Raw genomic sequence first — 13625 nt, 5'->3', positions numbered from 1 at the left:
GAGGCAGTGATAATGCCTCAAATAGATGGGTTCCTGCCACCCACATGGAAGATAATGAACAGCAGTGTGACAGATATTGTATGGGGCTCCTTTTGGTGCTACCATTAGTATCAACCATGAGACAAATGCTCTATAACTCAGCATAAATTATAAACTGCATCTGCCTTCTTTCTCTCTAATCAGAAGTGAATTTTTCCAAATTAAAAAATTTAAAATTGTTTTAAAATTTTGACATATATTTGTATATATTCATGGGGTACAGTGTGACATTTTCATACATGTATACAATGTATAAGGATCAAACCAAGGTAATTGGTATGTCCATCACCTCAAACATTTATTGCATTTTTGTGTTGAGAGCATTCAGTCTTCCAACTATTTTGAAATATACAATAAGTTACTATATATATTACTGGGCCATAATATGCCAGAATTCAATTCTCCTATATAATTGCATTTTTGTATCTGTTAACCAACCAGTCTATCCACACTCCACTGTTCTACTTTAAGAAGTGAATTTTTAAAGAAATATTTCATGCCTCAAGCAGACTAAAATGTAATTATGAACTCAGTAATACTTTTTGAAACTTTTAAAATCACTATTATTTCTTTATACTTATAACGTGTTAGGAGTTTTGTAGTTGCAATGGATGGCCCAGTGTCCAGCTCTGAAGACAAATGTAGAACCATACAGTATTTCATTGATTGTAATTAATATGTACTTCTACCTCAGTCGGCTTGAATCACAGCAGCTATTGCCCTCATGCATTTGGGGAACTCACCGAGTACTCATTTTGGCCAGGGATATGAAGTGCAGCACAGAGAGGCATGTGTACACAACAGATCTGGAAGCAAAGGAGTTTCCATTTCTTTTTGGTGGAAAAGTTTCACAGAGAGATCCCTTGAGTTTGGTCTTGAAGAAGTTTGTTAAGCCAAGGTTGAGTGCAGGCATCAGTTGGGAGGAGGATCTGAGGGCACGCAAGTGGGTACTAAGATGCCAGTGCGTGGTAGGGGCAATGGCAGGGCCGTCAAGGCTGGCTGAGGACGTGAGCCTTATTCCACAAGGGAAGGAAGCCACGGGAATTTTTTAGGCAAGAAAATGACCAGAAATAAAACTATCACTCTTCCCCCAAATCACATGGCTTCCCCCCCCTCCCCCCGAAAGTGTCACAACCTATTAGGGTTATTAAAAGCAGAAGACAAAAAGTGGCTCTTTGTCATGCACACCTTTTTTTTCTTTCTCTACTTCTGGTGTCAAGCTTGTCAGGAGTCAACAGACATCAAGGCTTTTGTTTCCCAGGGCCTTGTCTGGTTTTATACTGTGCTTTACATTGTCTGGCAGATGTTGACATAATGAGTGCTGCACTGACAGCAGCAAGGCTTGCATTCACTTACCGTTCTAGGAACCATTGCATTTTTACAGTTCATTCCCTCAAGGAAATTAAACTCATTTTCATTTTAACAGTTAAAGTTTTGTTTTCTATTTTCAATGTTTGAAAGTCATAGAATGTGTTGCTCCTGTTTAACACTTCCTTCAGTTAAGAAAATGACATTATCTATTTTCCAGGCTTGCCAAGAGGTTAAAGAGCGAATCTCTGAAATCTGACTTCACCATAGATTTAAAACATGAGGTATGTCATGTTGTGTTCCGTTAAATGTCTTACTAGTCAAGAAATCGTGTCTTTTGTTATAAAAAGTGCCACATTCTCTAACAGTGCGTTTTCTTCCACCCACATCCGTCTTCTGTGCACCGAGGTGATTTCTCAGCACTCCAGTGAAGTAGGTCCTTCTATTTTAAACTCATTTTAGTTATGTTGGTGGAGAAGGAGCAGTTATGATTCATAATTCTTTTGTTTTTGAAACTAGATGGATAGGTCCAGCGGGGAAACTTTTAAAAAACACACAAAGTGTCATTAAAAGTACCTCTGGCCTCGCTGGGTGCTTTGGTTGCACATGTGCTGCTATAGATGGAATGTCGATGGAATGTTGGTGTCCTTGCAAAATTCATGTATTGAGGCTGAATCTCCCATGTGATGGCATTTGAAGGTGGAGCCTTTGGGAGGTCATGAGGGTCATGAGGGTGGGGCTCTCATAAATGTGATTAGTGTCCTTATAAAAGAGACTCCAGAGAGCTCCCTTCACCTTCCTGTCATGGAGGACAGAGCAGGAACCAGGAGCTGGTGCTCACCAGGCATTGAATTAGCTGGCGCCATGGGCTTGGGCTTCCAGTTTCCAGAACTGTGAGAAATCAATTCCTCTTGTTTATCCAAATGAACTAAAGCAATGCCTTTGTCGTGTGTCTGTGCTTGGCCCTCCAAAGCAGAATTGAGCCAGTTGGTTGTGTGCAGGCTGCCGTGGTAGGCCAACCTAGGCCCTCAGCACCCTGCTTCTGTTGGCATTTAGTAGACATCTGTGGCTCTTTATCCTTTCTGGTGACAGGTGGCAGGTGTTCCATTAATTGTTCCTAAGACTTTTTTTTTTTTTTTTAAGATTTGTCTATTTACTTGAAAAGCAGAGTTAGAGGCAGAGAAAGTGAGCAAGCAAGCAAGTGAGAAAGTATGCTTCCATCTGCTGGCTTACATTCCAAATGGCTGCAATGACCAGGGCTGGGCCAGGCCAAAGCCAGGAGGAGCTGGGAGCTTCCTCTGAGCTTCCCATGTGGGTGCAGTGGCTACAGTACTTGGGCTATCTTCTGCTGCTTTCCCAAGCACATTAACAGGGAGCTGCATCGGAGCTGGATCAGAATTGGAGCAGCTGGGACTTGAACTGGTGTCCATATGGGAAGCCAGCTCTTCAGGCGGTGGCTTTATCCAGTATACCATAGCGCCACCCCATGGGTCATTCTTGAGAAGTCTCCATTTTGCATTTCATTTATGGGTCATGTCTGGATGCTTAAAACTGTCTTGCCTGTCCTCTCTGTAGGAATCTGGATCATAACACATTGAAGGAAATCTTGACATTTAATGCAAGTCGGTGGTGTTGGCAGCTTTCCAGGAGTGGAAGGGGCACACACAAAAGTTTTGAACTCCTGCAGTGTCTTTAAATGATGAAACAGCTTATTTGAGGAGAAATATACTTTTCAAAAAAATCATTCTACAAAAAGTAAAAATGATCAGTTGAAAACCAGTTTAAAATGAAAAGTTTATGAAATTAAAGTTTAATGAAAAGTTAACTCTGGTATAGAGTCTCTTAGATATTTAATGCACACAGAAGAATATTTATGAAATATGTGAGGCTGGCGCTGCGGCTCACTAGGCTAATCCTCAGCCTGCAGCACCAGCACACCGGGTTCTAGTCCCGGTTGGGGCACCGGTTCTGTCCCGGTCACTCTTCCAGGCCAGCTCTCTGCTGTGGCCCGGGAAGGCAGTGGAGGATGGCCCAAGTCCTTGGGCCCTGCACCCGCATGGGAGACCAGGCGGAAGCACCTGGTTCCTGGCTTCAGATCGGCGCAATGCGCTGGCTGTAGCAGCCATTTGGGGGGTGAACCAATGGAAGGAAGACCTTTCTCTCTCTGTTTCTCTCAATGTCTAAATCTGCCTGTCAAAAAAAAAAAAAAAAAAAAAAAAAAGAGAAAAGAAAAGAAATATGTGAAAGGTATAAGAATCAATTAACAGGGGCCTGTGTCGTGGCATAGTGGGTAAAGCTGCTGCCTATGATGCTGGCATCCCTTATGGATACTGGTTTGTGTCCTGGCTGCTCCACTTCTGATCTGGCTCTCTGCTAATGGCCTGGGAAAAGCAACTTGGGAGACTTGGATGAAGTTCCTGGCTCCTGGTTTCAGCCTCGCACAGTGCTGGCCGTTGTAGCCATCTGGGGAGTGAACCAGTGGATGGAAGATCTCTCTGTTGCTGTCTCTCCCTCTGTCTATAACTGTGACTTTCAAATGAATGAATAAATCTTAAAAAATCAATTAACAAAATACCTGTGTAGCCCATCTGGTTTAAAAGAGAGGATGTTACCAGTCACCTGATGCTACCTCTACATTCTTCCTGGGCAGAGGTCCCCTTCCACCTCCCCAGAGTTAAACACTCTTGAATTTTCTTTCTCTTCCTTGCATGTCTTCCTATCTTAGAACAAATGAATGTGTGTCTGAATAGCATGTCATGCCGTTTGGCACCCTTTTGGGCTTTAAATAAACAGGAGCATACCACGATATCATCTAATCTGAGACTGATTTTTTTTTTTTTAAGATTTATTTATTTACTTGAAAGTCAGGGTTACAGACAGAGAGAGAGGAGAGGCAAAGAGAGAGAGAGAGACAGAGAGGTCTTCCATCCAATGTTCACTCCCCAATTGGCTGCAACAGTCAGAGCTGCGCCAATTCGAAGCCAGGAGCCAGGAGCTTCTTCGGGGTCTCCCACGTGGGTGCAGGGGCCCAAGGACTTGGGCCATCTTCTACTGCTTTCCCAAACCATAGCAGAGAGCTGGATCGGAAGAGGAGCAGCTGGGACTAGAACTGGCACCCATGTGGGATGCCGGCGCTTCAGGCCAGGGTGTTAACCCGCTGCACCACAACGCCGGCCCTGATACTGCTCCTGGATGACGCACGCCACAGTGCTTCCCTCTCTGTTGCTTTCTGTATTAGTCTCTCGTTGGCCATACCACACTGAATTATTTGTTCTCCTCTTAGCCTCTGGGTTGCTACTGGTTTTTTGCTATTATGATGATTGCGTCTATGAATATTTTTGACGTATGTCATGATGATCATCTGCAAGAATTTCTCTAAGGCGGAGGTATTTCAACTTTTTTGACTGTGACCCACCTACAAAAAAAGGTGGTTTTCATTGTGACCCAGTATATTGGTGTATGTTGTTACTATGTTTTTGCTAGTGATTTCATACTTGGTATTATTATAGTCTACAGAAGAGTCATTTGAGGTATTTCGGGCTTACTCCATGGCCTAGCTCAGGTATTCATAAATGAAGGAAGGGTGTATATTTTCTAATTGGTGAGTATCATGTTTTCTTTATATCTATTAAAGAAGGTATTAATTTTAATTGTGTTCTTCATATTTTTTCTTTTCTCCCTCTCTCCTTTCTCTCCTTCTTTCCTTCAACTTTTGTTTTGTCTGCTCGATTTATCATTTACCAGGGGAGGAGAGTGGAACTCTGCTGTAATAACGGTGGATTTGACAGTGTCTCCGTGTGGGGTTGTCAGCTCTTGCTTTTCATACTCTGTGGCTGTGTTAATCAGGTGTATGCAGGTTTAGAATTGTTACGTCTTAGTGAATTTATCTACAGTTAATGTTCTTCTTCTTAGTGTTTGTTGGCCTGAATATTTATTTGCTAGCTTTCTTTAGGTGTCTGCTTCATAATCATTTTTCATCTTTTTCTCTCAACCCTTTTGTGCCCTTTTAGATGTGACTTTTTTTTAGAGAGGACATGCCTTTTTTCTCCCTCCAAGTTTGACAATCTGTCGGTAAACCAGATAGTATATTTAAATTTACGATGATTGTAAATATGTAAGTAAACTTGAATTGATTTCTGTTATTTTATCCTCTTTCCTGCCACCAGCACTATTATCTCCCTATTTTTCGTTTTAAAACTTCTTTTAAAAACTTCTTTTTCTTTCATTTTTAGTCCATCCTGTACTATTTTGGAAGTTCAGTCTATATGTCTGTACTTTATTGGTTGCTTTAATATTCTAACGTGAATTCACTTTTTAAAGTGTTTTTTTTTTTTTTTTTTATTTGAAAGGCAGAGTTAGAGAGAGAGGAGAAGAGAAGAGGTCTTCCCTTTGCTGATTAATTTATTAAATGGCTACAGTGGCCAGGCTGGGCCAGGCTGAAGCCAGGAGCTTGGAACTCCAATCTGGGTCTCCAGCACTGATGGCAGGGGCTTTCCCAGGTATATTGACAGGGAGCTGGATCAGAAGTGAAACAGCTGGGACTTGAACCGGCCACCCATGGCGGGTGCTGGCATCACAAGTGGTAGCTTAGCCCATTGTGCCACAATACTGGGCCCCCACATGAATTTTTTTTTTTTTTTGACAGGCAGAGTGGATAGTGAGAGAGAGAGAGACAGAGAGAAAGGTCTTCCTTTTTGCCGTTGGTTCACCCTCCAATGGCCGCTGTGGCCGGCGCATCTCGCTGATCCAAAGCCAGGAGCCAGGTGCTTCTCCTGGTCTCCCATGTGGGTGCAGGGCCCAAGGACTTGGGCCATCCTCCACTACCTTCCCGGGCCATAGCAGAGAGCTGGCCTGGAAGAGGGGCAACCGGGACAGAATCCGGCGCCCCAACCAGGACTAGAACCTGGTGTGCCGGCGCCACAAGGCAGAGGATTAGCCTGTTAAGCCACAGCGCCAGCCCCCACATGAATTCTTAATATATCAGTTAATCAGTACCCAGAGAATTGAAGTGCCATAGGGCCTTTCTATGGTAGGGTTGCTAAGCAGCGTTTGAAACTCCTCGGCCGTTGTCTGTCTGCCCACGTTCCCATCCCTGTCCACCGTGTTACTTCCTCCTGGGACTTTAGACATAAGTCAGAGGCATGGACTTCTCTTTTACATTTCCTGTCTCTCTCTCTTGCTACATTAATTTGGGGGGCTTCATTCTTTAGGGCTTGTTTTCACTCAGCTGTTTCTAAAATGCTGTTTATCCTAATCCTTAACATTTGTCATTTTGATTTAGCTCTTTCACTTCTGGAAGTTCTATGCAGTTACTTTTCAAATTTCTTTTCTTGTTTTTTCTTGTTTTTTTTTTTTTTTAAGATTTATTTTATTTATTTGAAAGACAGAGTTAGAGAGAGAGAGATCTTCCATCCGCTGGTTCACTCCTCAGTTGGCCTCAATGGCTGGAGCTGTGCCAATCTGAAGCCAGGAGCCAGGAGTTTCCTCCGGATCTCCCACACGGGTGCAGGGGCCCAAGCAGTTGGTCCATCTTCTACTGCTTTCCCAGGCGATAGCAGAGAGCTGGATTGGAAGAGGAGCAGCCAGGACTAGAACTGGCGCCCATATGGGATACTGACGCTTCAGACCAGGGCCTTAACCCACTGTACCACAGTGCCAGCCCCTCTTTTCTTGTTTTGTATAATGCTTTAAAAATATTCACGTGTTTTAAAGTTTGTCCTTTCTGCATACAAATGTATGAAGCATGTGTTTGATAATTCCACTATCTGAAGTCGTGTGGGTCTGATGAAATTGTTCTGCTACCCCTTACTCGTGGTCCTCTCGTGTCTGGGGAACTTTGTCTCCTCTAAGGTCCTATTAAGTCGTGGGCTCCCCAGGAAGGATTTGCATTTGCATCTGCCTGCAGCCAGTGGCTTAGACGGATCAGAAACTGCTTGGAATTCCTCTGTTTGAGGTGTTTGAGGGCCTCATTCATAGGTGGCACACATTAGGGAGGCCTGGGTTTTGGTTACACAATTTCAGAGCTGATTTGGAGATGCCAGTTCCCTGGTTCCCTCCGTGGAGCTCTGGGGCCCCAGCTCTGTGTGGGGGTTTGCCAGCTCCACGCCCTACCTTGCTGGTCTTATCCTCTTCTTTCCCACTTGAAACAGCATCGCAGAGGTGAGCTGACACTTGCTGTTTCACAGTTTCGCCCTCGCTTTTTCCACACTTCTGTGCGAACTTTGTCATACATTTAAAATGATTTGAAAGATATTTTTTCCAACATCTTTAGATGTTTTCAGCAAGTCAGCTATTTAGCGTATGTAATTACCACTCTGCAGGGAATCAGAGCTGGGATAATATTTCCTGACATGTCTCTCTGATGTTTTAAAGTGTGTTCTCACCTAAAATTGCTTATTAATGACTGGAATTTTTTGGAAGTCAAAATGTTGACTCATAGTTAATTGTTTATTGATTGTCAATAAAAGACTTGTTTGATCCAAAGAGAATAACCACATTTTTAAGTAAAGAGAAAAAGAAGTCCTGCTGGATATCGACAGACTGACATGTTTCGGTCTCAGATCTCTCTAGAAGGTGTGTTCTGCTTCCCCTTGAGGTGTTGTGTACCTTCCTGTAATTATGTTGGCCAGATTCCGTCTTCATTGCTGTCTCCTGTCCTGTGGCAGGTTGCCCTCTACATCTGGGACAAAGGAAGTGGACCTGCCCTTACCCCAGTGCCCGAGTTTTGCACAGAGGATGTGGACTCCTACTGTGCTACCACGTTCCATTCTTTTCTACCACTTTGTGTAAGTACTAGAAGAAAACCTTGCTTGTAGATCAAAGGAAAATTTACATGCTGTGTGTTATTTTACTTAGCACTTTACATACCTAAAAAAAAAATTTACATTTGCCCTGTGCCACTTAAGAACCATGCCATAGTACTTCAGAAAGTTCATGGTAGGGCAGGTGTGTAGCCTAGTGGTTGAGTCCTGTGCGCCCTGTTGAATGCCTGGGTTTGGGTCCTGTCCAAGGTCCTGACTCCAGCTTTCTGCTGACGCAGACTCCAAGGGGAAGCAGTGCTGACTCCAGTAATTGGGTCCCTGCCACCATGTGGAAGACCAGGACTAAGTTCCCGGGTTTGGCCAATCCCCAGGCTCCAGCAGTTGTGGGCATTTGGGAAGCAAATCAGTGGATGAGAGCTCTCTTCTCTCTCTGTCCACTTCTGTGTTTCTACCTTAAAAAATAATTAAAAATTTAAATTTTAAAATAACAAGAGTTTGTGGAAAAAATGAAGATAAGTTCATTTGGTGCAAAACTTTATTTTCAAATCCATGCATAGTGTTTTCATAATCTGCATTTTCCATGAACTTTGTGAAGTACCCTTGTATATCACATCTAGTCATAACAACCTTGGTTGCTAATACTGGCCACACTAACTCCCCTTGAGAAGGGAAGGATGGGGAAGTTAAGTACTTGCTCAAGACTGCACAGCTCGGGAGAGGCAGTGAGGGTCTGCAGCTCCCTCCACGTCCTTGCTGTTCACCCTCTGTGTGCCCACACTCATTTCCTTGGTTGATGGCATAGCATGTGCTGGTTGGAATTTCTGCTCCATTCCCCAGAAAGGTGACCTCGGGCATTTGTTGTGATACCCAAGCCTTCTCCACAAGCCCAGCCCCTTCCCACTCTCAGCAGCTGACCCTGCCATTGCTCTCCCCGGAGCCTATCCGGAGCTTTCAGAAGGTACTTACTTGTAATGACTGACATTTGGTCCAGTCCCCAGGATGGGCCTGAAGACTGGAACTCACTAGACTGTTCACAATCCCTTCTCCCAGGGGAAAGTAGGTTCACCAACCTCTAGCCTTGCTGTTTTCCTCGTCAGTCGCGCGGAAATCCTTGTTTGCCATTTTAAAAGATAAACGCACACAATACAACACAGGGCAACAATGAGAGAGAATCTTTGCCGTCCCTGGGGGACGCTGGTGTTTCTGGACCTGTACCTGTTTGCTCTTTAAGCCTCCTCTGAGTGCCTGGAGTGACACGCCGAAGCTGTGGTTAGGGACTGCCAGCCAGCCCCAGATGATGTCGGAGCTATGGCTGCTTATTATTATTATAGACATAAGACAGGTAATAGAGGACTCAGAACAGCTCCCTCTCCAGGCCTTGGGTGTGTGATAAATCCCTCCACGTGCCCCAGTCATCTGCCTGGGCTCCAGGATTCTCCTCTGCCCCAGGTGTTTGAAGCAGTCTCACCTTTAGTAGATGACAGAAGCTCCTTAGTCTAGACTTGAGGAGCCAAGACAGGCGTCATAAAAACTCGTTCAACCTCAAAGCCCAGGCCCAGGAAAGGGAGTCATCTCTTATTTAGCTCTAAAACATCCCCCGCCCCCCACCCCCAGCTTCTCTCTTTGTCAAAATCTTCAACAACTGGGAAGAGGAGAAGAGAGGCAGTTAACATTTATTGGTCACCTTCTGTGTGCTTAGTAAATTGTAGTAATAGCAGCAGCATTACGGGGGTTACTCTCATTTTCTAAATGAGCAGAGTGGGGTTTTGAGAGCTTTCTCAAGCACTTGTTGAGATAATGCACAGTCTGTTCAGGACAGAGCTGGGAGGCGGGTCCTGGGCTGGCTGACATCCAGGGCTGTGCTGTCAGCTGACCTGCACTTCCTTTCCTTTCCCTGCCCTGGATATGGGCTGAAGTCCCTACCACTGGTTAATCTGAACTCTCAAGCAGGTGACGTCTCATGTGGGTCTGAAGTTTATGCTGATTCATATGCATTTGTTTTTCCTTATTTTTTAGGGAAAGCCAGTGAAGAAGGAGGATATTTTTGTTGCAGTAAAAACATGCAAGAAATTTCACAGTGACAGAAGTATGTTTTGGGTTATTTGTTTTTATTGAACATCTTTCGAAAAGAATTTATTTGAAAGGCAGAGTTACAGAGAGGCAGAGGCAGAGAGAGAGAGAGAGAGAGGCAGAGAGGTCTTCCATTCTCTGGTTCACTCCCCAGATGGCCACAGTGGCTGGAGCTGCACCGATCTAGAGCCGGCAGCCGGAGCTTCTTCTAGGTCTCCCATGCAGGTGCAGGACTTGGGCCGTCTTCCACTGCTTTTCCAGGCCATAGTAGAGAGCTGGATCGGAAGTGGAGCAGCAGGACTTAAACCTTCACTCATATGGGATGCTGGCACTGCAGGTGGCAGCTTTACTCACTCATAGTGCTGGCCCCCTTGACTGAACTTTTAAAATGCAAACTGTCTTTTGAAAGAAAGTGCAACCCAGGGATAAGCTCAAGACAGGGAATGATGACAACAGAGTGTTGACGTGAAAGCAGTTATTTAACTAGTACTCCTCATTGTACGATTTCAGTCACCAAGACCAATTAGAAAGGACAATTTTGTATACACACGGATGGTCAGAGCCCTTTGTATATACTGTCTAGAACACTATTTTAAGTTGGAAATGGAAGCGTTCAGCTGTGACAATCTTGGAGACAAGAAGTGAATAGCAGCCCGTTTTGTTGAGCAATGTCCTTTTATGTCCATGCACAGTTACTGAGCCCTCTGAAGAATATTGCAGGGGATTTCAAGGTGATAGAAGCCAGCACCAATTATTCTTTTGAAGACTCTTCATACGTTTTACCGAAGATATGTGTTTGCTCACCCGTCAATATATTGGAGAAAAGGAAACACTGCCTTAGGAATGGTGGTCTTTGCTGGGGGAAACCCTATCCTACCCATGAATGGTGTGTTCAGGTTTTGGGTGTCATTACAGAATCCTGCTAACTGAGGGTGATAATGTTAAAAAAAAAAAACCAAAAAGCCCATTCTGTATATAAATAGACATCATTTCTTTTTGCACCTTATTTCAACTAGCACTTTTCTGAAATTGAAAATTAGGCAGTCTTTTGCATGTTCTAATTTTAGCACATATTTTAATTTTTTCCATGAAAAGACTGTTGATTTTACCAAGGGTGTGATATTTCTGTAGGAGAGATTTCTCAGCCAGCTGTCATTTTCATGGATTAGAGCTATGGGGGAAGTTCCTTTATATATTTTATGTAATATTATGGTACATACAGATTACATTTTAAAGGGGAAGATACTTTCTAAATAACAGAAATTTATAATTGGGATTATAGTATTGTCTAAGATTCACAATCAATTAAAATCCAGTTGTAATCTGTAGTATGTTTTTAAATTATTTGTGAGACAGAGCACTCCCATCTGTTGGTTCACTCCTCAAGGGCCCACAGTGACAAGGGCTGGGCTTGTGTGGAAGCCAGGAGCCAGGAGCTCAATCCGAGTCTCCCAGGTGAATGGCAGGAAACCAATTAGTGGAGCCTTTACCACTGCCTCCCGGGGTGCACGTTAGTAGGAAGCTGGGATACGGAGCTGCAGAGCGAGGTGCTGAGCCTGGACATTCCGAAGTAAGACAAGGGCATTCCAGTTGGCATCCAACCACGAGGCCAAATGTCCACCCTGACCTATAATATCTTAAACGTACATTAACTGTAAACTTTTAATTCACATTTATAGACTTTGAGTAAACATTAAATTCCAGGTCCTATTAAGTTAGCTTTCCTTATACAAGGATTCCTAAAACTATTCAGAATCAATATACTGTTTAAAATAAAATTTTCATTTATCTTAAGTTTAGCCTAAATGTAGTATCCTTTCACCTGTTTCATGATTTAGAAGAGCTTTGTGGGATGATTTTGACAACTATCTTTATAAACCCAGTTGTCCGAGGAAATGAACTATCCTGCTTTTTCTTATACTTAGCTTACAGCAAGCAGAAGGGTTTGAATTGATTTAATTGATCTTGAAGCTGCACTCAGAGTGGTGATTATTTTCGTAATACTAATGTTAGCAATGGTGGTAGTGGTGACATTTTCTCCCTTGAGACAAGTGACAAAGAAGCAGTGAAATTAGGAACCCTCCCTAATTATATGTTTCATATTCTACAGAATGAAAGAAAAATTTAATTTTAACATCATTTTGAGTAATACAGCTTATTATTGCTTTCTTAGATTGTATAAGGTTGAGGTAATCGTTTTAGTATCTGTGAAATGCTTTCCTATTTGAATTTCAAGTCAGAGATCTTTAAAAGTGACAAAACCCTAAAGCTGGCTAGCATTTAAAAAATGATTTATTGATTTATTTGTAAGAGTTACAGAGAGAAGAGTTATTATTTAAAAGAGCTACTGAGAGAGGGAGAGAGCGAGTGAGTGAGAAGGATCTTCCATCTGCTGATTCACTCCCCAGATGGCAGTAACAGCCAGGAGCCAGGAGCTTCATCCACGTCTCCCGCATGGATGCAGGGGCCATCTGCTGCTGCTTTCCCGGGCCATCAGCAGGGAGCTGGGTCAGAGGAGCACCTGGGATACTAATTGGCACCCATATGGGATGCTGGCATCACAAGCTGCAGCTTTACCTGCTACACAATGCAGGAACCTCTTAGCTTTCAAAATGGTCTCCCATAGCTAATACGTTGGTTGGCGACTGTTCAGTTGGCTGTGGGGTTGCTGAAGTGTGAGACCCAGGGCATTATGACACTCTCACAGTTGGGTTTCTGTGTCTTTAAACTTGGATGTGTGCAGCAGGGTTTTAGCGCGTTGGTGTGGCTGCCACTGTTAAGCATGTGGGCAGTGAGTCAGGCCTCCTCTCCTCTCTCCTCTTAGGAGAGAGTTCAGCTACCAGTTTGCTCAGAGAACAAATGATGCACTAATCACATCAGATACAATGACAGTGCCAGGGTGTGTCTTTTTTCACATACCTTCAATCATGTGGTATGTAATCATCATTGTTCCTCACCTAATACTGCAGAGGAAACAGGGTGTGGGATGGTACACAACTGGCACAAGCCCTGGAAGCCCGTCTAGTGGAAGAGCCAGGACCTGTTTGGGTTTTCTGGCTCCTAAAACCCATGCTTTTTCTACCTTAGCACAGATACACTGTCATCTCCTTGGGTATATTTCAAACCCAGCGCTTGACACATCATCTTGGATATTCGTGTTGATGACCTCAGGGCCAGTGAGGACTTGGCCAGGGACTATTCATTTTCAGCAGCAATAGGGACAACAAGGAGTCAAGGCTCATGGTGTCCTATACACACGGAGCTGGGCTTTCTCGTAGCCACTCCTGTGTAAGCCCAGCAGAATACATGCACTGGATGGTTTTTTCTTTTTCCCCTGTGCACTCAGTGGTAGAAATGATTGAAGGAACAAAGGCCAAATGACATTGAAAGAAAAAAAAAAAACCAAAAAACATAGGACTGATGTTGTTTTGTAGCAGGTTAAGCTTC

General features: G+C 43.7%; 1 protein-coding gene across 1 annotated transcript in view; it reads left to right on the top strand.

Annotated features, from left to right (window-relative positions):
- Positions 1-13625, top strand: part of B3GLCT (beta 3-glucosyltransferase) — a 123941-nt gene that overhangs the window by 72057 nt on the left and 38259 nt on the right. Inside the window, exons 9-11 of the mRNA XM_062195183.1 lie at positions 1568-1631; positions 8013-8132; positions 10125-10194. Coding sequence (XP_062051167.1) covers positions 1568-1631; positions 8013-8132; positions 10125-10194 — 254 coding nt within the window. The remainder of the gene's footprint in view (positions 1-1567; positions 1632-8012; positions 8133-10124; positions 10195-13625) is intronic.

This window comes from Lepus europaeus, chromosome 6, assembly GCF_033115175.1.
Source record: "Lepus europaeus isolate LE1 chromosome 6, mLepTim1.pri, whole genome shotgun sequence".
NCBI lineage: Eukaryota > Metazoa > Chordata > Mammalia > Lagomorpha > Leporidae > Lepus > Lepus europaeus.
Note: the sequence above shows the minus strand (reverse complement) of the source record. Positions and strands in the feature narration are given on the sequence as shown.